This window comes from Castanea sativa, chromosome 5 (genome assembly GCF_040712315.1).
Source record: "Castanea sativa cultivar Marrone di Chiusa Pesio chromosome 5, ASM4071231v1".
In the NCBI taxonomy this organism is placed as follows: Eukaryota; Viridiplantae; Streptophyta; class Magnoliopsida; order Fagales; family Fagaceae; genus Castanea; species Castanea sativa.
The window spans coordinates 28,975,374-29,001,643 of record NC_134017.1 but is presented as its reverse complement, the minus strand read 5'-3'; the positions used below and the strand labels follow the sequence as shown (position 1 = coordinate 29,001,643).

The 26,270-nt window shown below is 33.4% G+C and overlaps 1 protein-coding gene and 1 pseudogene across 1 annotated transcript; both read right to left on the bottom strand.

Annotated features, from left to right (window-relative positions):
- Positions 1-4,650: 4,650 nt before the first annotated feature.
- On the bottom strand, positions 4,651-9,587 carry LOC142635034 (uncharacterized). Its single transcript, XM_075809253.1, has 7 exons — positions 9,525-9,587; positions 9,338-9,421; positions 6,033-6,897; positions 5,378-5,400; positions 5,211-5,291; positions 4,830-4,967; positions 4,651-4,671 (listed from the first exon to the last, which is right to left on the bottom strand). The coding sequence occupies exons 1-7, from the start codon at positions 9,585-9,587 to the stop codon at positions 4,651-4,653; spliced, it is 1,275 nt and encodes a 424-aa protein (XP_075665368.1).
- Positions 9,588-12,159: 2,572 nt separating this feature from the next.
- Positions 12,160-26,270, bottom strand: part of LOC142635033 (dnaJ protein homolog ANJ1-like) — a 57,897-nt pseudogene continuing 43,786 nt past the window's right edge.

The window sequence follows — 26,270 nt, the reverse complement described above, 5'->3', positions numbered from 1 at the left end:
AAAATCTTTTTTTTTTCTTTATTGCATTCACTCTTAATTCTATGATTCTTTCTCCTCTACCCATAGAGGAAGGCTTTTGGGCCAAAGCCATCAAATTCTTTGTAGCATTGTCTATTTATAATACTTAATTCTTATTCCTTGATGGACAAGGAATGAATTAATTATTTAATAAGTTGTAGGCTTTCCTTCCACTTTAAGTAATAGTCTTCCACACAAATATAATCCAAAAAAAAAAAAAAAAACTCAAATAATTTTCCCTTCTTCACAAAGGAACCCATATTACCTTTCCAAGTCACTAATAGGATTTGAGGCAATTTCCCAATAGAAACGCTATTAGTAGAGTTAGAAGTTTGAAATTTGAGTTAGAAGTTTAAATAGAAATGTAAATCAATCCTATCATAGTTTTGTTCTTTGAAATCTGAGTTAGAAGTTTAAATAGGCAGGTAAAGCAATCCTATCATCGTTTTGTTCTTTGAAATCTTATCACGTATATGGAAAACTAAGTTTTGTTAATTAGATTTAGGTTCAAAAGGATAATCAAATTATGTGGGTTTGATAGTATTATTACGAATATAATTTTTCCTACCCACTCTTATGATGAAATAGTGATGCTTGTGAAGTAAATTAGTGTAAACTATGTTATTCATGATTTGATACCAAAATATTTTGCAACTTTCTTTTGAAGTTGCTTCACTCACTACAAGTTTAGTTTTGTTACATGTACATTGCATTTAGGGCTGTAAATTAATGAACTAAGTTGTTTATAAACAGTTTGAGCTCAACTCAAGAAAAATCTAGTTTATGTTAAAACAGTAAACAAGCCAAACTCAAGCTAAAGTTTAGGTTTGACTATTAAATAGCCAAACTCAAGTATAATATTGTGTTCTTGAATGAGCTCACAAACATGAGGGCTTGATTTAACTACATATAATATTATACTTTTATATGTACATGTTAAAAAATATACTTATATAGACTAGAGATTGCATTGTATAATTTTCTAAATAGATTCATATGATATTAAAATATTATTTATATTTTATTGATAATATAAACAATCCATTCATAATAAAAATTCATAGATTCGTGAAGATGTAAAACACTTTAATTATATTTTTACAATATATGGGGAAAAAAAATTTGTTCAAGTAACTTGTGACCAAACTCGAGTTTGTTTGACAAAGAAATTAATCAAGCTTGAACATGTAATCTTGTTGGTGATAAAATCACGCTCTACTTGTTTTCGAAATAAAATTAACGAAAAGGATAAACTCTTAATACTTTTCTATGCTCAGCTCGTTTATAGTCCTAAAATTGCATTTATGTCTTGTAGTTGGCCAACTAATGATGCATATACTAGTGTGTATCTTTGAGCATTAATGTGAAAGCCATATAATTTGCGTCTTAGAAAGTTTTTTTTTTTTTGAGAGAGTTGTGGCGTTAACATCAAGATACTTAGCTTTAAGTGTCAATTTTTGTCATGCATTTTTTGTTATTGAATATTTGCATTTTTTGCATAATTTGGTAGTTTGGAGCCTTTCTCAACGCCCCTTCGACATCTCTCTTCATCAATCCAGGCATCTTGACACAAGTCTTAATACACTGTCAATTGATCATGTTCATCATTTTTTTCATAGAAATCACACTTTTCTTGATTGATAATCAATTGACCCTTCGATTCAACCATGAGTATTAAGTTTTCCTAGGTTAGAGGGTGTATGGTTTTGGCAGAACCATCACTCAAAACTTAATTTTTATCACTCAATTCTCAAAAATCATAGGCCCCACCACAATTCAACTTGTTTGGTTTTGTTCCCATAACTTAATTTCCATAACTCAAAAGTTTGAGTGATGAAAATTAAGAACCAGTTTTTCTAGTTTTCAGGGGATGAGTTATGAGTTACCATGGTATTTTTGTAAATTTAATCACATGTGTGGGACCTAGTTAGTGACTTGTCTCATGAAGTTAGACTACACTTATTACTCACCAACAATTCTCTTTTTCTTTCTTCCTTCTTTCCTCTTCTTCATTGCACCCAATTCTGCCTTCTTATTCTTTATTCTTCGCCTTTCCTTTTTATTTCTTCTTTCTTCTTCTTCATCTCCCAAGTCTCAATTCTCAACCTTCATAATTTTTTATCAACTTTCTAGAGAGAGAGAGAGAGAGAGAGAGAGGGGTCTTATATTATTTTACAATTGATGCAAATGCTATTATAATGAAATGAATATAAAATTGCAGGGAGGGGCCCATATATAAAATCGTAAAAAATTTACCTCTTTCTTTCTCTTTCTTTCTCTCTCTCTCTCTCTCTCTCTCTAGGGGGCCTGGCACCCCTTTGGGCCCCACCTAATTCCGCCTTTGGCTTAAATGAGTGTGTGTTGGTTTTATTATTAATGTAGAATAGGCTATGCATATCATCATTCATGTTGTTGTTATTATTATTATTATTGTTATTGTTATTGTTATTGTTGTTATTCATTACATATCTCTAGTACTCATTGTTTTTTTGTCTTGTGTTTTTTTGATTCTTGATCTCATGGAGCCCCATTTTGGGGCCTATATTTAACCTCATTTGGAGGGTGAAAATGTAATTTATCACCTAGGGGTAGCATCATAATTCCAACTATTGGATCTTCGATCACTTCTCATAAAATAGATCGAGGACATAAAGATCAAAATAACTAGTTATCATGAGCCTCGATTGGATAACCATATTAAAAGATATCGCAAAATCAAGTTTTGATGGTAAAGATGTATCCACATTGTTGAGCCTAATCACACATGATGAACAACTGGGTTAGTGGGATTAACTTGGATTTGAAAACCCAAGGGTAGCTATGAAGGTTGATGGAGGTGGTGGGGTGTAGGTCTGTTTGGTACGTGTGTTTAAACAACAGTTTTTAAGTTTAAAAAGTTTTTTTGAAAATACGTATGAATGAAAAAGTGTGTGAAAATACGTGTAATGTTGTTTAAAGACTGAAAATTATTATTTGAAATCATATACCAAACACTTCCTTAATTAAATAAGTGGACACATTAAAAGTTTTTTTTTTTTTTTTGGAGGAACATAAAGTGGTAAAAGGAGTATGGTATAAAAGATTGGACTGTGCTTATTGCACAGAGTGTGTAGATACACACTTCCCAAATAGACTAAAAACTTGACTTCAAGTCAGGTTTCAAAGTCGAAGGTTTTTGCTTTTTAGGCTGCATTTGGTTGAATGTAAAATATTTTCCGGGTGTAAAATATTTTTAAGTGAAAATATTTTCGGGAAAGGAAAATATTTTTTTTAGTGTTTGGTTGCATTTTGAAAATTGTAGTAGAAAATATTTTCAAGTGTTTGGTAACATTCTGAAAAATACAAATTTTCTACTGGTTTCTCACATTTTCTCAACTTCCAAAAAAATTTATAATAGAAAATTGCAAGATGTAAACTTTTTAAAGAAACAAAAATCAAAATAAAACCATTAACTCGGTCAAATAGAGGGGGAGGAAGAATGAGTGAGAGATTGAGAGAGGTTGAAATTGGGTCAAGGCTTCGATTTGTGTGTTGGTGTTGCCGATGAGCTTCAGCGGCAACGAGAACGAGATGACAAGGCTTCGATTTGTGTTTGGCCGTGACGACGAGTTTCAGGCAATGACTATGAGCCGGCGGCGGCGATCTGATTCTCCCAGGTTCAAGCTCTCTCTCTTCGGTTTCAGTTTCCCTTCAAGCTCTCTCTCTCTCATGTCTGGTTTCAAAGTGTAAAACTTGATTTGAATTTCTGGGTTGGTTCGAACGAGGGATGGGTCGATGGAGGTGGGTCGGTGAGGACGAGGATGAGGGATGGGTCGGTGGAGGACGAGGACAAGGGATGGGTCGGCGAAGTGGCTTGCATGCGACAGCGAGGCCGTGTGTAGAGGGGTGGTTCTAGGCATCACTGGTGAGGATGGGTTTGAACAAAGACGGCGATCTGACCGGCGAGGATGTGCCTGGGTTCTTCAGGTGGAGTGTGGTTGAGCTCTCTCTCTTTGGGTGTGTATTTTTCGGATATTCATTGAAGGTAAAATAAGAATGGAAATGAATTTACGGGTGAGAGGGGTTATTTTCCAGTCAACGTTGATTTGAATTTCTGTTTGACCGAATTTTCTGTAGCTACCAAACACACAAAAGGCTAGAAAATAATTTCCTGAAAGCGTTTTTCAGCCGAAACAAACGCAGCCTTAGTGTATTTTTGTAATGTGTGTAAACACACTGGGCACTAGTTTTTTCCTGAAAGATTTGGGTGTTCCATCCATACATGAGGTCACCGAGTTAGATGGGACCAACCTGGAATAGCTCCATTAACAAGTTTTCGGAATTGGAAAATACACTTCGTAAACCAAATAGATACACACCGTTTCCCAAGTACATCATGCTGACCTTTATAAAATAACCACAAAATCCTCCGCACGCTGTTTGATGCATTGACACTAAATTCATAAAGCTTTCCAATGGTATATATGGTTTACTGGTTAATTGTTTGGAATAATTTTAGAATTATCGAGAACTAATTTAAAAAATTACCAAAAAAATGATGATTTCAACTTCTTTGAATCTAGAGTATTCTGATTGAATTATCAAGGATCAATAGCAGTGATCTCTGTAGGCTTCTAAGGAGTGGGTCTTTTTTTACGTGTCCCATGTAAGCTCCTGTGCCAACAATGAACATTCTAAAATTAAAATCAAATTCATCACATATTTCAAGAGTTAACAGTGAATCAAATTCATCACCTTTAGTGGCGTTTTTTGCAAACATCGCTAAAAAAGAAACGCAGCTATCGACAGCTTTTTTTTGTAGTGTGACGAACCTTTACATCATGCGTCCTCATACGATCATAGTACGTTTCTGACTTAACAGCTTTTAAGTAATGCCTCAAACACTTCATGTGATTGTCACCGCAACATTTTGGCTCTTCTTCTCTGATAACTAGTGTCTCACATAAGAACTACAATACACAACAAATAAAAGATAAGAAAAATAGAAATAATAGTAAGCAAAATTCCTAGTAAAAAGAAATCTCTCAATAATATATTTAAAACCCTTTTCTCCTCGTATAAGAAATTTTTACCCTCACCTTCGTGAATTCCTTGTTTTTTGAATCTGCACGTCTCAACAAGGCTTTTGGATGACAACTTCATAATGAGCCATCTAAAAGAGCTGTATAGTCTTGCATTGTTTGAACACGAACATTGTACAACTTCAAATGCTCAAAAATTGCTACTGGTGGAATTGGTAGATCTCTACTTAACTCCTCTGAAGTAAAGGAAATCTGAATAAGAAAACAAAAATGTTATCTAAACTTTAGTATTTTGAACTTATTCACGAAATCAATTTGGTATATATATGCTGTATTACAATCTTGAACAACAAGGCATAACCTGTATTTTTAATGACTAATAGAGTTATAGAAACATGAAAAAGAAAAAGGCAAGTGGTTGAGGTAAAAGGAAAACAAATAGATAAGTACATGTATATGTTATGTCTACACAATTTCAATTCACAAACATGAATTTAATCAGCTTGCACTACTCAGAAATTAATTAAGGGTTTGCTTGTTTAGTTATGTAATTCAAATTAGCAAACTGTTTATTTTAAATTTATATAGGTAGAAAGTATAAATTAACCAGTATACTCTCACAAAAATCCTTAAATAAAGTAAGAACAAAAAATTGGTATTGGAATCATGGAATTAGACTAGTATGTACATAATATCGTCACTATATGAACATTAAAAATGGGGGGAGGAAAAAGTAAATAGACTTCAATTTATGGGCTTACCGTAGAACTGAAAACATACAACGTCAAATTTTGGTGCTCCTTAAAATTTCCGAGATATTTTCGGAGTGTAAGAAAGCTGACAGTGTCTAGATGACCATGTAGGTAAAGTGTATTTTCAATTTTAAATAGACAACAAGGGGTGATAGAAAATGAGGATGGTATTGCATTGCAATCATAGTCGAATAAGCAATGAAGATTTTCACAATTGACCTGATTGGCGACCTTTTCTCACCAGATGACAATCTTAAACTCTCAAGTCCATTACTGGAAATTTTGAGTTTATCGTCATAGAATCCAAAGTCTAAGGTCTCAAAAAGGGGATACTTAGAATTGAACTCCTGCAACAATTGTTTAGAAATTTTGAACCTCTTTATGTTCATTTTTTTTACATTACTGCAAGCAAACGAATCTGAGTCCAATCTTCCAATTATTGTAGGATGACCCCGACAGTATAGTTCTTCAAGATTAGGAGCTTCAATCTTAATCCTTTTGACTCCATTTAATATAGCCTTCTTAAGCTTGGGAGCATAACCGATGTGAACAAATTCCGCTTTCATGCACCATGACTGAGTAAATTCCTCGAGCAAAGCGCAGAAACATAGAATCTTTTTCACTGTCAAATCGTCAACTTCAACACTTAATAGAGTCAGCTTTCTCAAACAAATAAACTTATTCATATTATCACCAAAATAGTCTACCAACAGTTTACAGCCCTTCAACGTTAATTTGGCTAAAGATCCGACAGAAAAAGCTGTCTTGGGTAAAACATACCTTTTCACTTTTTCCATGTTAATCAAGTTAAGGTATAGCGTTTCCATATGATTTCTGTTAGCCAATTTCATCCAGTTATCGATACAAGACGCATATTTATCATCACAAAGGGTCATGCTCAACCTAAAACATTGAATTATCGTCTTGTGATCACGGAGTGGTAACAAAACTTCATCAACAGACTTAACAAACTTGTCTATTTTCTCCTCTAAGTCAGCTCCACCACTTTGCTTTTCCCAAACTGGTTTATGATAATCCCTTCTATGAATTCTACCATAGAATGAGAAATCATACCTGGGGAGTGAGTTCCATGCTTGTTTCCATGACTTGGACAAAACAGTGGTACAAACAGCATCTTTATATTATGGGGCATGAAGAAGAGGATGTGGGGTATAATATGTTCTAGCAATTGGGATATACGATCCAAAGCATCAACTTGCAGCAGCGGAGCATAATAATCTAGTTTCTTCTCTCTTGCTTCCTTTCAATCACCCATTTTTCAATATCCATCTCTTTTTATTTTTATTTTTTTATTTGCTTGTATAGATTGGATATGCAACAGTTGGAACCTCTCTCTGAGTTATATACTCGTTGCCCTATAATCAGTGCGGCGCCAATACTTCCCCAAAGCTCTTTGTTCCTACGGAAAAACCTAGGTATACACGTTATTTAAATTGGGAAAATTTAACTATAAAATTAGTTGTAACGTAAAATTACAACCTTATTTAATATTTTTTTATAGGAGTTAAATTTTGACAAATTGACCATTGGATTACATCTTCTTCTTATATTCTCTATGCTTGTAAAATTTCTAGAAAATTAAAAATCAATAACTATGCTATCAATAAATTGTTTAAATTGCAAGTTTTTGTAGTTTAAAATATGCATAAAAGATAAACATATAGATCATATAGTAAATAATATCCACTTGACACAAAATTTGATATGTATATTAAGAGTATAAATAATATGCAATTTAACGGTTAGATTTTCAAAATATGTAGTGATATTTATTTTATTGAGTAAGGTTGTAGCCTTAAGCTACAATTAATTTTGTAACTAAATTTTGTCAATTAAATTTTTTTTATAAAAGATTTATTTCTTAAACTACGACTCTTTACTCCTTTACCTTGAAATTCTTCTATTGAGATTTTCTATTGTCATCTCACTTATGACTTATCTCTCCTAATAGGAAAACTATTTACATCTCACTTTTTTTTGACTAAAAATAAGTTTTAAAAAATATTGAAATTCTTATTTTACTCTACACTTAAATTGTCATCTACACCCTATAACAACGTTTTTTTTATTTTTTATTTTATATAAACGCCATTAAAAAAAAGCCACTATATCTCTTGTTTTTTGTAGGGTTTTCATTGAAGAATTTTTTAGTGAAATGTTATTCCTCTAATTTTTAATTTCTATAATTAAAATAATTCATTTCCCATGCAAAATTACTAATCATGTTTTCAAAGTCAAGTTTTCTAACATTTACATTTCAATCACTACAAAAAAACTGGCCTACTGCGGCGGGCCAAAACCGCCGCTAAAGCCCCAAAAACCACCGCTATAGGTACATTTCACCTATTGCGGTGGTTCTACCTGCCAGCCTTGTCACGATGCAGTATCTCTATTGCGGCGGTACAAAAATCTGCCGCTGTAGATACGCCTTTTAGCAGCGGTTTTGGTCTATTGCAGCGGGCATAAAACCGCCGCCATACAACGTTCAAATTCGTGTCAAATGACTTTTAGCGGCGGACACAGTGTTTACCTTTAGCGGCGGGTACACGGCGCCGCTATAGGCAATCAAGTAAAACGGAGTAATTGCACTTTTAGCGGCAGGTGACCCGCCGCTATAGGTTAAAACATATAGCAGCAGACTATAACCGCCGCTATAGGGTTTCATTTAATACATAAAATGTGAACCTATTGCGGCGCTTTTTGACCGTCGCTATAGTTTTTTTTTTTTTTTTTTTTTTTTTTTTTTTTTTTTTTTTCCAGTGGGCTCTAAAACCACTGTTTACATCAAATATATTGTTTGTTACAAAAAAAACCTATATTAGTTTTAGCTCTACTAACACAATACCACAAATGTCTCCAAACTAGCCAGAAATGTAATTAATTAACAACACCACAAATGTCTCCAAACTAAAATAATATTAACATAGAAATATATTATCAAATACATAACGTTGTCTATAACCTCCATCAAAGTTCCAAGCTAATACCACAATCAAAGTTCCAAAGTATTTAAAAATATCCTTCAACACTTCAAAAAAATGCAGTATAACTAGAAATTCAATGCAATACACACTAAGTGACCCTATTGTAGCCAATTAGTTCAACATAAAAGAAAAATATCCTATATAAGCATACCTCAGATTTCGTAGTCCCCACCAAAAACAGTAAAATAACTTCGGTGGAAAATCAGTTGACTCCACTACACCAATTGACTCCTAATGTGAGCCTATTTATGTAAGATTTTTACAAATCAGTGAATTGCAAAGCACAAATAAGTATTACTTTTATAACCAACTTTGCAACTTCATTCACAAAGCTACCATTTTGTAACATAAAACCAGCTTAGCAATCAAATTTATGGATATAACTAAGAGATCCTTCCTTGTGTTTTCTCCTTTGAAGCACTATTCATCGTAATTGAAACCAGTAATTACAGTTTAGGAACTCAAAATTTCAACTTCATTTCCATAAACCTCTCAATTCAATAACAAAAACCAAAACACACTCACACACATGTATATGTACAAGCATGCTACACCAAACAATATATGCCTTCATAATGTTTGAACTAACACTGTCAAGTTCATACAGACGGCATATCTCTATAATCTGCATAAAAATATATGCAACTTGAATCAGTCACAAATATCTCCGTCAAATTATAGGACACTAAAATCCAAAAAAACCCTACATTGAAAGGTGAATCAATTACCTTAAGCAGTACTTGATCATTTTGAACAGGTTGCTTCCTCAATAAAATCTCTAGCAAACCCATTCCCTGCTTTATGCACGATGCCAAATAAATTGGAGCTATTTGAAGACATAGGAGCATCAAACTTTATGAGGATTACTTGAGATGAGCACATACACTAGTTCAAATAAAAAAATAAAAAACAAAAAAAAAAGCACCTAGGAAGAGATACTGATAGACATGTTGATTAATTGCCAACCACAAGTCAACTTTTACAGTTGATACACACACATGCATGCAAAAATTAAAATGATATGATATTTTACAAGGTGCAATCTAGAATATGTTAGTGAGGATTACTTGATATAAGCATATAGGAGCACGAAACTTTATGAGCATTACTTGAGATGAGAAAAACACACATTATTTCAAATATCAAAAAGTGCCTAAGTAGAGATACTGATAGACCTGTTGATTAATAGCTAAGGCACAAGTCAACTTCCAACAGTTCATATGCACACAGAAAGAAAAAGAACTTCATATTTTACAAGGCACAACCTAGAATAAGAAAGTGACCCTTAGAGATGGCACTAAAAATCTATTGAAACTACTGAACACTGGGTAGCACAAAGGCAATGATGGTTACAAATCATGTTATGATACAATTCAACAGGCAAACTAAGCAATAATATGGTTGAAGTCCATGGGATATATAGAACAGAGATTTAAATATCTAGTGTGTGCCATTTAGTAGCATTCAGTTCCATCATCACTTTGAGCAACTAGATCAAAAAATAATTAATAAATTATAGTACTAAGCACGTATTTAGATGCATTTGCTCTTGGCAATGGATGAAGCATGATAACACTATACACAAATCTTAATCCCAAGTCAGCCTCAGGAACCCTCCACTTATAGGGCTTGTTTGTTTCAGCATAAACCTTTTGAACAAAATGTTCCACTTTCATGCGTTTGGGGTGCTTGACAGTATTAGTCACCTTGAAAACATTTTAAGTGACCACGGAAAAGCAATCAAAGAGTCAAGATAAGTCATCCAAGGAGGGGGGAAAAAAGTCCCTCAAAGATGGTCTTGTGTACTCCTCCTCCCCACCCCCCAATCTCCATTTTTGCCTAACCCCCCTCTCTATGCCGCCTCACTTTTTTTCCCAGATATCTCTGTCATTTTTTCTTTGGGTTTCTCTTAATATTTTTATTTTTCTATACATTTCTTGATTATTTCTTTCTTAAGTAACCAAGATATCTGTAAGGGAAAAAAAAAGAAGCTCCTTAGGACATGTATGGTAACCCACAACAATGGCCAATACATTGAATGGCACAACATTTCAATTTCTTAGTGACATGTCCAAGCTTTTATAAAATGGCAATTTGGCATTTTTTTTTAAAGTTTATCCTATCCTATCCCATTCTATCAATTTAATTTTTATGTTACCTATCCAAGAGGACAAAAATAATAAATATTTCTAAGTTTCTTATTGTATTAATTTGAATTGTACAAAACTTAAAAGCACAAATGGGCTCACAAATGTACCAATTAATGATTTCATTTTCAGTTTTCTCACAAATTTTAAAAACGCAAAAAACAAAAACAAATTCAAAGCTAAAGTTTGACTAGATTTTGCTAAGGTTTCTCTCACAATTCAAATCCAATTGGCAATTTTCATTAGCTAAACTACAACTAAATTGTCCATACAAAGCATAAAAAAAAACCCTAGATTAAGGTTGAGGAGAGTGTGGATAAGATGTTTGGGGTTGTGTACACGTTCATATCATTTGAGTCATTGGGGTTTCCAAAATACTACAAAAAGACTTGCTTCGAACCATTTCTATTTAATTCGGAAAATTTCTAAAAGAAGTCGAAGAAGCATTTCGAATTGCTAGCCTCTAAAGGCATGATTGAGCCATATTGATACAAATAATACAATTACATCACACTAAGTTCAAATGTAAGTACAGCCATAGAGGCCATCAAGAGAACAACTAGGAACAGTGTCCATAGAAAATATGTATCATTGAATGACATAGTCCACACAAAGTGGTATTGGTATATCATGATCCGAAAACAATACTAGGATAAGAGATTGTGAAATTCATCGATGCTAAACTAGTAGATTTCTTTTTTCTTTCAATGCATATATCAAATTAATCAAAATTTTGTGAGCAACCAAACAAGATAATTTGAAAAGAATAAAAAAAGCTTACATTCCAGTAGTATCGCCGCTTGGAACAGAGGCTCGGAACATGCCTTTGTTGGTGAACAAATCGACTTCAACGGTAGGAATTCCTCTGCTATCGAGGATCTGCCTCGCTTTAATCTTCGTGATCACCGAAGGAACCGATTTCCTCATATGATGAGACTGTTGATTCACAACCACAATGTAAAAAAATCACATAAACTACATAACAGAATCATTCACAATAAAACTTTGACCAGAAATGAAGATCTCAACTAAATTAAGCCAGAAAGAATTCATATTATTCGTTTTTTTCCTGCATTTTCTCGGGAACCAAACAGGGTCGAAAGAAACACAGAGTGAGAGAGGGGATTATGATGAAGATGACGGGATCGCCGGTTTTGGCCCTAACGGCGGCATTGACGGCGTCTTCGATTTTTCGAGAGAGCATTTAGTTACCGAGCTATTCCGTAGTGATAGTGTCAGGCTACAAAACACAACCATCAAACAATTAATTCCCTACCCGAAGCAAAGTCAAATTAATCAATGACTATAAGCTAACTATGATAGCATACCGCTTCATCTGCTTCACCAGGGAATGTAATCTTTTGCCCATTCTGCATGCCCTTCTCCACAATGACTTCCAACACCTTCTTTTCCTGTACAACCTTCTCCCCTTTGCATTGTGGGCAGCGGTCTTTATCACTGATAGTCTCTCCAGTACCCTTGCACTCATTGCAAGCATGCTGCATTTGCTGAATCATAGAGGGGACAAGGTGCCTAATTGAGACCTTCATACCCGTTCCTTGACAGCCAGCACACTTCATTGAAGCTCCTGACTTTGACCCTTTGCTGTAATCGAACAAAAACATTAACCATCCACATTTGCATCGACCATTACACTACACTAAACACGTAAAATTATGTGAAGACTAATAAAATAAAGTACCAAAACACTCACCCATTGCACTTTAATAGATCACATTTCGAGAAAGTGAAAGCTTCTTAGCTGTTCCAAGGTAAAGGTCTTCCAAAGTAACCTTCAATGGGTGGACCACATCTTCTCCCCGTCGCTGCCTTCGTCCTCTGCTGCTACCATCACCTGTTCATGTCATCCACAAGACATTAATTAAAATCACCACATGACTCTTCACACGAATCAAACCAACTGTTGTGTCATATCAATCTCAAGAGCCTTCCAAAATATACAAGTCAAATAGTTGATTCATAATTCTCACCTCCAAATGGACTCCCACCAAAGAAAGATGAGAAGATATCAAATGGGTCATGGCCACCGCCCATTCCCTCCTTAAGCGCATCTTCACCATATTGGTCATAGATCTCACGTTTCTCAGGGTCACTCAGTACCTCATACGCCTGGGCAAGCTCTTTGAACTGCAGCAAACTCATATGTATTAGAATTCTATTTTGATCCAAGTTACAATCAATCAACATAAACTTGAAACAAACAGCAAGTTTTTTATTATTCTTTTCTATTGGTAAGTAAGTTACATAAAACACACACATACACCTTTGTGTTGCCACCAAAGACAAATCAACAGCATAATCAGTTGACAATGCCACACAAGTCACAAACAAACGCCAAAACCTTCGCTTTTTTTAATAATTCCATAGATGGGTTGAGCTACAAATCTCTTGGGAACAAACACCATAACCTTAATATTTTGATAATTCAATAAATGGGTTGGGTTGAGCTACAAAGCTCTTGACTTGAGCATACGAATTAGGCAAACATAAAACAGCCGAGAAACTCAGAGACAACAATTTCAACATTCAAAAAACACCTAAAAATCCAACAAAAACCGTGATTCCTAAAAATCCCACACATAAATTAATAAATAAATTAAGGGGAAAAAGAAAGCAACTCTTAGATAAAGCAAATGCAATATGGACAGTAATTATAAAGAATGAGATCAAATCATTATAAAGAATGAGATCAAATTTTTTCGATCAAACAAACACGATCTAAGCTAGAGAATTCGATTCCATTTATAAAGAATGAGATCAAATCATTATTAGATAAAGCAAATGCAATATGGACAGTAATTATGCAGAAATAATAAGCTCAAATAATAACAGCCAACAAGCAAAGGCAAACACCCAGATGCAGAAATATCACAAATCACAATCACATAATAAAGGCATCCCCAAAAGGTTTTGATAATAATAATTAAATAGCTGTCATATGAATATTTTAAAAAAAAAAACCCAAGAAGTGAAATTGAAATATCTCACCCGAAAGAACTTTGAAAATCGCAAAGGAGACGGCAATGGTGGCGGCTTAGTTGTAATTATCGTAACAATAAAAAAATTAACACACATAAAGACAACAAAAATCAAAATTTTGAAAAAAATTAGCCCAGAAAGAGGAGGAGAAATTCGGACAATGATAAGATGTATGGGATTTGATTCACTCGAAGGCAGCGGCGGTGTGCTCGCTCGCCGTCATTCTCTTTCTCGGATTTGGATCAGGTGCAATACCTAGGGTATTGCACCTGGTGCAATTCACCCATTTCCTCTCACAATTTTTTTTACTTTTTTTACTTTTAAACTTTGACTTTTTAACTCTCTTTTAATATATTTTATTTAATGGTTGAGATTGAAAGTTATTTTTTTAACTTTCAATCTCAGCCCTTGATTACAATTGCACCAGATGCAATACCCTAGGTATTGCACCTGATCTAAATCCTCTCTCTCTCTCTCTCTCTCCCTCTTTGAGCTCGAGATTGGTGAAAGAGAGAAAAAAAGGTGAAAAGAGAGAGAGGAAAAAAAAAAAAAAAAGGTAGGAGGGGCGGCTGGAGTTATAAATATGCTAGGGTTTTAATGGTTTGAAAAATTAAAAAACGCAAATACGCTTACGCAAAGGCTCAAACAATAGAGCACTTAGCTGTTGCACTCACACTATACCACTAAGCTACAGACTCTAACACAACTCTCTCTCTCTCTCTCTCTCTCTCTCTCTCTCTCTCTCTCTCTCTCTCTCTCTCTATATATATATATATATATATATATATATATATTAGTCAACTAATGAAATAGCTGAAAATTAAACTTCAAAAATTTCACGACAATCCACCTTTTAATTACATTAGTCTTATCCAAAAAATTAAAACAGTTTATAAAACAAACAAAAGGCATTGTAATCAAACGACGTACACCAATCATTTTATAAATAAATAATATTTAACGGTAGTAATATTTAAGTTTTATAAATAATTATTTTATACATAAATCTTTTATAAATAGTAATATTTAATATTTAATACATAAATATCTTATAAATAATAATATTTAATATTTAATACATGAATATCTTATAAATAGTAATATTTAATATTTAATACATAAATATCTTATAAATAGTAATTGTAGGGGTATTGGGCCCAGTAATTTATAATGGACGGCCCAACAAGGTCTTTTGGGCTAGAAACCCAAATCCGAAAACATCAAAATAATCGTGGAGTATTTAAGTGTCCCATACCGTCTGAGGAGTAGATTTGTCCTCGGAATGTTAAGCCGAGGATATACAGTATACGTGGAGGACAGTAGAAAGAGCGGTGGAATGTCTAAAGTAAAGCTGCTACCACCGCCCATATATTAAAGACCCTGTAATTGATACGCTGACAATATAGATGGAAGGATGGGACCTGAGTATAGAGCTTGGAACTTGGTCCCAAATCCCAGCGGGCTTTAGGGAAGAATGGATGGGACAAGTATCCAAAAATGAGGGTCGCGGCCATAAAGTGGAAGATGATGAAGAGAAGAGGAGGAGTATAAATAGGAGGGAAGGCATACGAAGAAGGGAGGGGCTTTTTGAGAAAGAAAAAGTGTATGATAATCAATATTTGTATCCACACTTGAGAAATACTATTAGAAATTATCCTCGGAATCAGTCCGAGGAGGAATTCTCAATCTTACTCTTTGCAAACGATTCTTTGTTTTGTTCCATTGGGCCCAAAGCCCGTTCTTTTTGTGATTGTCTAAAGCCATCCTTGAAATCTAAATTATAAACCCATCCTCTACAAATTCATTGTGAAGAAAGGCCTTTCAAGCCCATTTTCCTCCTAGTCGTGGTTTGGGAACTTGAATTGTGTCCTTACAGTAATATTTATATTTATATTTAATATAGATAGTAATATTTAATATTTTTTTGATTAATTAAGAATCATGTGTAAATTAATGAAAATAAAAAAAATATTTTAAATAAAATAAAATTGATAATAAAAACAAAGTAATCTTTTACCCTATTTTTTTAAAACAAAGTAACATTTTACTTTAGATATATATATATATATATATATATATATATATATATATATACACATATGACTCACTTTAGGTTTCAATACAAAGAAAAAGAAAAAAGAAAAATAAATGACTCACTTTAGGTTTCACTACAAAAACTTTAATTTAAACAATTGATTGATGACATGACTATTAATTTTTGATCACCTTTAAATTTTGCAAGCATGAAAAATATATGAAGATAATGTAATTTAACGGTACATTTGTCAAAATTCACATTGAATTAAGAAATATAGGGTTGGGTTCAAGTTATACTTGATGTAACTCTAAAAACTGTTACACCAACCAATAAGTTATTGTTGAATTCATATTTTGAAAATCCAACCGTTGGATCACATTTTCTATATGTCCTTAACATGCATGCCAATTTGCATGCCAATTGGATATAATTTACGATTTGATCTTAAAACTCATCTTTTATGCGTTATTTTAAACTAGAAAAACTTGAATTTAAACAATTGATTGATGACTATTAATCTTTGATCACCTTAAAATTTTGCAAGCATGAAAAATATATGAAGATAATGTAATCTAACAGTAAGTTTGTCAAAATTCACATTGAATTAAGAAATATAGGATTGGATTCAAGTTACACTTAATGTTACTCTAAAAAATGTTACACCAACCAATAAGTTATTGTTTAATTCATATTTTGAAAATCTAACCGTTGGATCACATTTTCTCTATGTTCTTAACATGCATGCTAATTTTCATGCCAATCGGATGTAATTTACCATTTGATTTTTGAACTCATCTTTTATACGTTATTTTAAATTACAAAAACTTGAATTTAAACAATTGATTGATGACATGGCTATTAATCTTTGATCACCTTGAAATTTTTTAAGCATGAAAAATGTATGAAGATAATGTAATCTAACGGTAGATTTGTCAAAATTCACATTGAATTAAGAAATATAGGGTGGGGTTCAAGTTACACTTGATGTAACTCTAAAATCTGTTACACCAACCAATAATTTATTGTTGAATTCATATTTTGAAAATCTAACTATTGGATCACTTTTTCTATATGTCCTTAACATGCATGCCAATTTTCATGCCAATCGGATGTAATTTACCATTTGGTCTTAAAACTCATCTTTTATGCGTTATTTTAAACTAGAAATACTTGAATTTAAACAATTGATTGATGACTATTAATCTTTGATCACCTTGAAATTTTGCAAGCATGAAAAATATATGAAGATAATGTAATCTAATGGTAGATTTGTCAAAATTCACATTGAATTAAGAAATATAGGGTTGGGTTCAAGTTACACTTGATGTAACTCTAAAAACTATTACACCAACCAATAAGTTATTGTTGAATTCATATTTTGAAAATCCAACTGTTGGATCACATTTTCTATATGTCCTTAACATGCATGCCAATTTTCATGCCAATTGGATGTAATTTACCATTTGATCTTAAAACTCATCTTTTATGCGTTATTTTAAACTAGAAAAACTTGAATTTAAACAATTGATTGCTGACTATTAATCTTTGATCACCTTGAAATTTTGTAAGCATGAAAAATATATGAAGATAATGTAATCTAACGGTAGATTTGTCAAAATTCACATTGAATTAAGAAATATAGGATTGGATTCAAGTTACACTTAATGTAACTCTAAAAAATGTTACACCAACCAATAAGTTATTGTTTAATTCATATTTTGAAAATCTAACCATTGGATCACATTTTCTCTATGTTCTTAACATGCATGCCAATTTTCATGCCAATCGGATGTAATTTACCATTTGATTTTGAACTCATCTTTTATGTGTTATTTTAAATTAGAAAAACTTGAATTTAAACAATTGATTGATGACTATTAATCTTTGATCACATTGAAATTTTGCAAGCATGAAAAATATATGAAGATAATGTAATCTAACGGTAGATTTTTCAAAATTCACATTGAATTAAGAAATATAGGGTTGGGTTCAAGTTACACTTGATGTAACTCTAAAAACTGTTACACCAACCAATAAGTTATTGTTAAATTCATATTTTGAAAATCCAATCGTTGGATCACATTTTCTATATGTCCTTAACATGCATGCTAATTTTCATGCCAATTGGATGTAATTTACCATTTGATCTTAAAACTCATCTTTTATGCGTTATTTTAAACTGGAAAAACTTGAATTTAAACAATTGATTGATGATTATTAATCTTTGATCACCTTGAAATTTTGCAAGCATGAAAAATATATGAAGATAATGTAATCTAATGGTAGATTTGTCAAAATTCACATTGAATTAAGAAATATAAGATTGGATTCAAGTTACACTTAATGTAACTCTAAAAAATGTTACACCAACCAATAAGTTATTATTTAATTCATATTTTGAAAATCCAACCGTTGGATCACATTTTCTATATGTTTTTAACATGCATGCCAATTTTCATGCTAATCGGATATAATTTACCATCCGATCTTTAAACTCATCTTTTATGCGTTATTGTAAATGACAAAAACATGATTTTATTCAAAAGCCTTACCTATAGCGGCAGTCACAAAAAACGCCGCAATAGATCTCATGTACAGCGGCGGGCCAAAAACGCGCCGCAATAGGCAATATATAGCGGCAGTTTTTGCACCCGCCACAATAGGCCCGCTGCAATTTCAGGGTCTATTGCGGCAGGTCAATGACCCCCTGCTATATCTAAGTCGCAGGCCACTAAAGTAGGTCTATTACAGCGGGTCACTGGCCCGCCGCAATAGTATGCCGCAATAAATCTCATGTATAGCGGTGGGCCAAAAAAGCGCTGCAATAGGCGATCTATAACGGCAGTTTTCGCACCCGCCGCAAAAGGCCAGTTTTCTTGTAGTGAATTGACAATATGACTACATTTCAAATCGACCGTATAGTTTTTATCAATTTTGGTCTTGAAAAACTATATTTCTATTGCATTTATTTCAATATATTTGTTAGAATTGTGTGTTTAAATAATTAAATATGATATCAGAGCACCCAAGCCATTGTCGTTAACACTATGACCACCATCCACGACTATTATCACTGCCGGCCACCATAATAGTCAACCCATAGCTCTGATGAACCTAAGCTACACTCTAAAAACACCATAATACTTGATCCCTAGCTCCGACAACTAAGGATCGGGTATTACCCAGCGCCGGTGATCTCTCTTGGGTCTTGCGACACCAGATCAATGTTGCCTGATCGCGAGAGAGGCACGGTTTTACTTGCCCTACTCTGGTGACCCACCCTAGCCCACTCGCTGACCCTTGCATTGCTGCTTTTGTGCCTTAGCGCTGCTGCCAGAGTTTTCGAAATAGGGTTTTGGCTATTGAATGATTTGGTTTGATTTTATTATTTTTCTTCCCTACATTCTGATTCTCTGTTTAGGCAACTTTGGGTTAATTTGTTGGACTCGAATTTTGTTGGTTGATGTTTAGTGTTGGAATAGGCCAAGGAACTTTACTTTGGTGTTCACAATTTGAAGCGAATTTCTGACCATCAAAATTATTTCTCCTTGAGTGTGAGTGATTTGTCTTTGGAAGACTATTATAACAAGTTCAAGGGTGTATGTGAAGAACTCAATATTTAAAAGCCCATCTTCTTTGATATTAAAACAATGAAGAAACAACGAGATTTTATGCGTGTTGCTCGCTTTTTCTCTAGATTACCTAAAAGTTTGAATTCGATGAAGTCACAAATTTTAGCTAGTCCTGACCTCCCTTCATTGAGTGAAGTTTTTGGTAGACTTAGACAAGCAACATTATCTAACTCTAGTATTGCCCCTTCCCCCAACACTGATGTACTATGTTCTAGTGATAAATTTGTGTGATACCCAAATTTGATTGATTGTGTGATGTGTGTGGGTGCGTGATGAGTCCCACATTGGGTATTTACTGGGTTGAATTGGGCTTTATTGACAACTTCAAGGAGCCTCAATTGTGACTAGTCCTTTTGAGGTATAGCGCAGATGTGGCTAGCGCTTTTCTTTGGGTCGTTACATATGGTATCAGAGCCGGCCAGTAACCCCGTGTGGGCTCAGAGACACTATCCCACAAAGTGGACCCTAACGAGGATGTTAGGGATTTAAGTGAGGGAGATTGTGATACCCCAATTTGATTGATTGTGTGATGTGTGTGGGTGCGTGATGAGTCCCACATCGGGTATTTACTAAGTTGAATTGGGCTTTATTGACAACTGCAAGGAGCCTCAATTGTGACTAGTCCTTTTAAGGTATAGCGCAGATGTGGCTAGCGCTTTTCCTTGGGTCGTTACATATGGTATCAGAGCCGGCCTGTAACCCCGTGTGGGCTCAGAGACACTATCCCACAAAGTGGACCCTAACGAGGACGTTAGGGATTTAAGTAAGGGAGATTGTGATACCCCAATTTGATTGATTGTGTGATGTGTGTGGGTGCGTGATGAGTCCCACATCGGGTATTTACTGGGTTGAATTGGGCTTTATTAACAACTATAAGGAGCCTCAATTATGACTAGTCCTTTTAAGGTATAGCGCAAATGTGGCTAGTGCTTTTTCTTGGGTCGTTACAATTTGCCTTTGCCATTTGTATGGGGAGTAATAGAGGTGGTCATAGAGGTCGTGACCAAGGGGCTGTGGTAGTGAACAAGGGGGTTATGGTAGAGGACGTGGGCTTCGTAAGTGCACTTATTGTCATGGTGAGAATCATATAGTAGAATTCTGTTGGGAGTCGTATGGAAAACCCTTAGCTCATCAAGAGAGTTTTCAAGTTGAAGAACCGCCCTCACAATCACTTCCACCAACATCCAGAGTAGTCTCTATACCTGGGGAAGAGTACAATCACCTCCTGTCTTTGCAGTCTAACTCCGTTCGGTCTGGTTCTACTGCTACTTTGGCTCACCAAGGTACTTCCATTGCTTGTCTTGCCACTTAGGACCCTTGGGTCTAGACTCAGGTGTTATTGATTATATGACAGATATCTCAAGCTTGCTCTCTAACCTTGAGAACTCTAGTGGTCTTCCCAATGTTACATTGGCTTAGCCATTACAGTTTTATGTTTGGCCACTGCCAATCTCAATCCTAATCTTTATCTCTCTTCTGTCTTATATATTCCTGATTTTCCTTTTAGTCTTTTGTCCATTAGTAAGCTTTCTAAACTTTTAAATTGCATTGCCATTTTTTTATCCACTCATTTTATCTTTCTAGGTCTTAAAACATGGAAGATTATTGGTAGAGGGCATGAAGCCGGTGGACTTTAGTACCTGGATTGGTGTGGTTCTTCCAGCTTAGTGTCTTCTCATTTGTCTATCTCGCTTCTTCAGCATCATTGTCGCTTTGGTCATCCATCTCTCCCGAATTTGAAGTCATTAGTCCTATCGTGTCGTCAAATTGAGTCTTTACAATGTGAAGCATGTCAATTGGGAAAACACCATAGGGTGCCTTTTGCCTCTAAGTGTGAGAGTTGTGTTAGTAGTCTTTTTCATTTAGTTCATTCTAATATTTGGGATCCAATAAACACTCCCTTATTGTTATGATTTAGATATTTTGTCATTTTTGTTGATGATTATTCTAGAGTTACCTATCTTTATCTTATGAAAGAAAGGTCTGAATTGTACTCAATTTTCAAATTATTTTATATGGAAATAAAGACTCAATTTAATGCTTCACTTCATCTTTGTTGGTTTGATAATGATCGTGAATATTTTCATACATCTATGTCTTAATTTTTTCGATGATCATGATATAATTCACCAATCTTCTTGCCCCTATACTCCACAATAAAATGGTGTTGCTGAACGTAAAATGCGTCATTCATTAGAGGTCACACGTGCCTTAATGTTTCATATGCATGTTCCCAAATCATATTGGAGTGATGCTATTCTCACTGCTTGTCACCTGATTAATCATATGTCTTCCATTGTTCTAGGTGGTCAGATCTCTTATATTGTGCTCTCTCCTAATGCACATTTGTTTCATCTACCTCCTAGGATCTTTGGTTGTGTGTGCTATGTTCATATCTTAGGTGACAAACTTGATCCTAGATCCATTAAATGTGTTTTTCTTGGGTATTCTCATACTCAAAAGGGACACCAATGTGTATTTCTTGATCTTAGTTCCAATTGCTTTGCACAAAGGTAAGCATTCTTGTACCTCTCATCCCATCTCTCAGTTTGTCTCTTATGGTCATTTGTCTTCATCTCTCCATGCTTTTACCATATCCTTGAATTCTACTGTTGTTCCTAAGTCTATACAGGAGGCTATGTCTATCTCTGGTTGGAAGTCTACTATGGAGGTAAAAATGTCTGCCCTCTCTGAAAATGCTACTTGGTCTTTAGTTTCTCATTCTCTAGGGAAAAATACTATTGGTTATCTTTGGGTATATATTGTGAAGTATTTGCTTGATAGTTCTATTGAGTGTTTGAAGGCTTGCTTGGTTGCCAAATGGTATGCCCAAACATACGCTGTCGACTATGCCGAAACATTCTCACCTGTTGCTAAAATTTCCTTTGCCTAGATTTTGATCTCATTGGCTGTTAATTTGGGTTGACCATTGTTTCAGTTAGATGTTAAAAATGCCTTCTTGAATGGAGATTTGAAGGAATAGGTGTATATAGAGCAACCACCTGGGTTTGTTGCTCAGGGGGAGTCTAGAAAAGTGTACAGGTTGCATAAGGCCATATATGGTCTTAAACAATCTCCTAGGCCATCTATGGAACAACTACCTGTGTTTTTATTTATTTTTTTAATTTTTAATTTTCTTTCATTTGTAATATTACACACACACACACCCATATCTTAATCTTATCTTATATTTCTAACAACAAATTTATCAAGATATCTTACATGAGATTCAATTAAACTTTCTATTCTTCTCCCATATTTTCTTTTATGTTAATCATATCCACTAGTTAAAAAATATATTTATTTGATAAACAACAATTATATGAATGATCAATGGTATAAATATTTGTGAATTTATGTTTCATAATTAAATTGTGTGAACTTTTAGATTTTTTTATTTGTTTAAAAAATATTAATTACATATTTATTTACCTAAAGTAAATACAATGGGTAATATATAAATTTAACTGAATTAGATTGTAACCCATGCTTACGCATAGAAACATTTAACATTAGTGATGATAATGTAATCTTATCTAGGTGGTGACATGATTATCTTTGCTTTTTGTGTATGGGGTGCCAATTCAGCTACAATGTCCTTGGCAAAATTAAACAACAATTAAAAATTAATTGAGAATTAATTTGGATTCTAATTGTACTTTGACTATAATATAATATATATGATTGAATATTTGTTAATAATTTATTGTGTTGCACATGTGCTTCATTGTGGTTATATGTGCTTTTATTAGTACTAGTAAGTTGCCTGTTCGATGTATGGATAATTTTGTGATATTTTTATTTTATGTAAGACACTTTTGGATAATGTTGTACATATATTATATAGAAAAAGTAAACTAAATTGGAGTAAAGAAACATATATATTTTGAGATATTAAAAATTAGTTTAGTAGTTTCACTGCATATTTGTAGCCTTCTTAAGATAAGACTAATTTAAAAAAAAAAAAAATCATGGAACCAGAAATAAATGCAAAAGAGTAACGGGACCATAAAAATCAACTAATTTGTGTTGTGTTAACATATTTCATACTATGAAATGAAAGTATGCCCAACTCTCTAACTATCTTCTACTCATCGATAGTGCGATATTAAGACATAGTGTGGGTGTGAGAGACCTTGCCAAAAGTGTCTCTCAAAAAAGAGAGATTTTTGGAGTGCTTTTTGGGGCACCTCTCTTTTTGGGTAAGTGGTGTGGAGTCGTCACTTATTTTTTATACAAAAAATAAGAAAAAACTAAATACATAATTGAATAGCATCCTTCTCATTAATTGAATAAAAAAATACATGTTTGAAGAATCGAAAATTACATAGCTTTGGGTCCTAGTTACAAACTACCAAATAATTACATAGCTTTTTGTCCTAGTTACATTCTACCCAAAATAAAACAAAGACAAGGCTTAGATCTACTTATCCAAAGACCAAAATCTGGAGACTAGGTTACGGAATGGTAAGGTGTTAGGCACCCATTCCGCCTAGACAGAGTCTGGTCTTCTAAACTCTTGTGACCAATATACCCGTTATGCATCCTATGAATGACATTTGTATATACACAAAACTAAATCACACAAATTTATCCATGGATTCATCCTCTTCTTAGTTTTAAAAAAATTCAAATATGTTTTAGTGAAAAAAAAAATTGATTTTGGTTTGTCAAAAATGCCAGATCTGTTTTGTAATAATAAGAAAAATGGTTTTTGGAGAGAAAATTCAGATTTGTTCTGGTGATAAAAAATTTGGTTTTTAGTTTAGAAAAATTAGATCTGTTTTTGAAAATAAAAAAATGGTTTTAACTTGGTAAAAGATTAGATCTATTTTGTGATGATAAAAAAAATGGCTTTTGATAATAGAAAAATTAAATCTTTTTTTATACGTTCAAAAATATGGAAAATATTTTTTTTTTTGAAGAGAATTTCACTCATTACATAAATTTATGCTACATGAACTAAATAAAACAAACAATCATGAATAAAATTGTGCAAAATCTTTTTCATTGTTTCAAAATCTGCATATATTAAAGAAAAAAAAAATTCAGATCTACATCTAATCAAGATGCAAATCTGTTTTTGATTTAAGAAAAATTCAGATCTACATCTAATAAAGATGCAGATCCGTTTTGACTGAGAAGAAATTCAGATCTACATCTATGAAAGATGCAGATCCATTTTTTATTAAGAAAAATTTAGATCTGCATCTAAGAAAGATGTACGTCTGTTTTTATTTTAAGAAACAAAATTAGTTATATGCAGATTATTGAAATTAAGAAAGAGATCACAACAATTATATATAAAAAAAGATCATGCTTTAACAAAACAATGATTAATAATTCGTGTTATTGATAAAAAAAATGCATCATCATTAGAGAAAGACATAAAGAAAAGGAATAGGGTGATTGAAAACAACCTCTTGCATGAGCACTTCTTGTTCTTGAAAGGATGTTTTAGGGTTCAAAGAAATTTATTCAATTATCTTTGAAACCTAAAAATCCTAATTTTGGCATCAAATATCAAAAAGGATCAGCAAATATAAGCACTTGGAGAGTCTAAAAATGTATGCCTCTCAGAGCACCAAAAAAAAAAGTTTCTAAATTATGAGATCCAGTCTCTATTTATAGAGGCTAGAAAACTCTAAAAAATAGCTCCGATGTGTAGAATGCGAATCGGGACTCATCCTTTTTGCGAAAAGATTGAAAAGTGTGTGCCTTATCATCACCCAAAAGGAGTTGGGCCAAAGCCCAAAAGGAGCCAATTCGGCACTTTTAAAGTGCCGAATGGTGCTCTTGGATGCCGAACACACTTTTGTGTTTGGGTGCATTTTGGACTTTCTTTCTAGGGTTTTTTTGATCCAATCCTTGTACCTAGACATGTTTTCACCCTTAATCTATAATTTTTTTAAATCTTTTTTCTGGATAATTTAAAATTTTTAGGAACAATTATCTTGTAGATAAATTCTTTAAAATAAATCTTGATAAAATTCAAATTATCCACAATTTTATTGTGATCCAATCATCCATTTTATTCCTATGCATGCAATCCTATTTTAAACACTAATTATCAACCAATCACAAAATTATTTACTTAATTTTAATTGTTTAACCAATCAGAGTTAATTTAAATTAGTTGTGCATGGTTGACTCTTCATAGATACAATGCATGTTAACTGTGCAAACTTGATCACATGATATCTTTCGATCTAATGTTTCGATTTAGAAACCGAACACACCATTGCGACCGTTAGAACCTCAAGATTATTTATATGATATGCAATGAATAAATTGATGCATGTAATGCAAGAATAAATTGATGCATGTAATACAATCATGATTTTTAGGGGACATAGATGGTCATTCTAGTCATCTTCCTTGATTAAATTATGGGTGCAAATCGAGTGTCTACAGTGGGTAAGTGTGTATATATGTGTCTTATAGATAATTTAAAATTAAACCACGGTAGAATGTGGCTTTTCATGGCTTACCAAATATTCTCTCTACTTATATACCTAAAACAAAAACTATCCAAATAATAGAAAGCCGAGGACCTAGGTTAGGGTTTGAAACCTAGGTTAGGGATATTGGGGAACTGATAAACAGGCTAGAAAGCCGCAATCTATGCAAATAATAGATGAATATGATAAAAAACTC

Bases quoted from the DNA above. Each gene is read 5' to 3' on its own strand.
- LOC142635034 (XM_075809253.1), bottom strand. From the start codon at position 9,587: ATGGGTTTGCTAGAGATTTTATTGAGGAAGCAACCTGTTCAAAATGAT. The intron at 6,898-9,337 runs GTACATATACAT...GTTTTGTCCAAG, and splicing joins TTGTTTGGTGTAGCATGCTT to TCATGGAAACAAGCATGGAA. The intron at 4,968-5,210 runs GTTCGTGTTCAA...TGTGTATTGTAG, and splicing joins AGCATTTGAAGTTGTACAAT to TTCTTATGTGAGACACTAGT.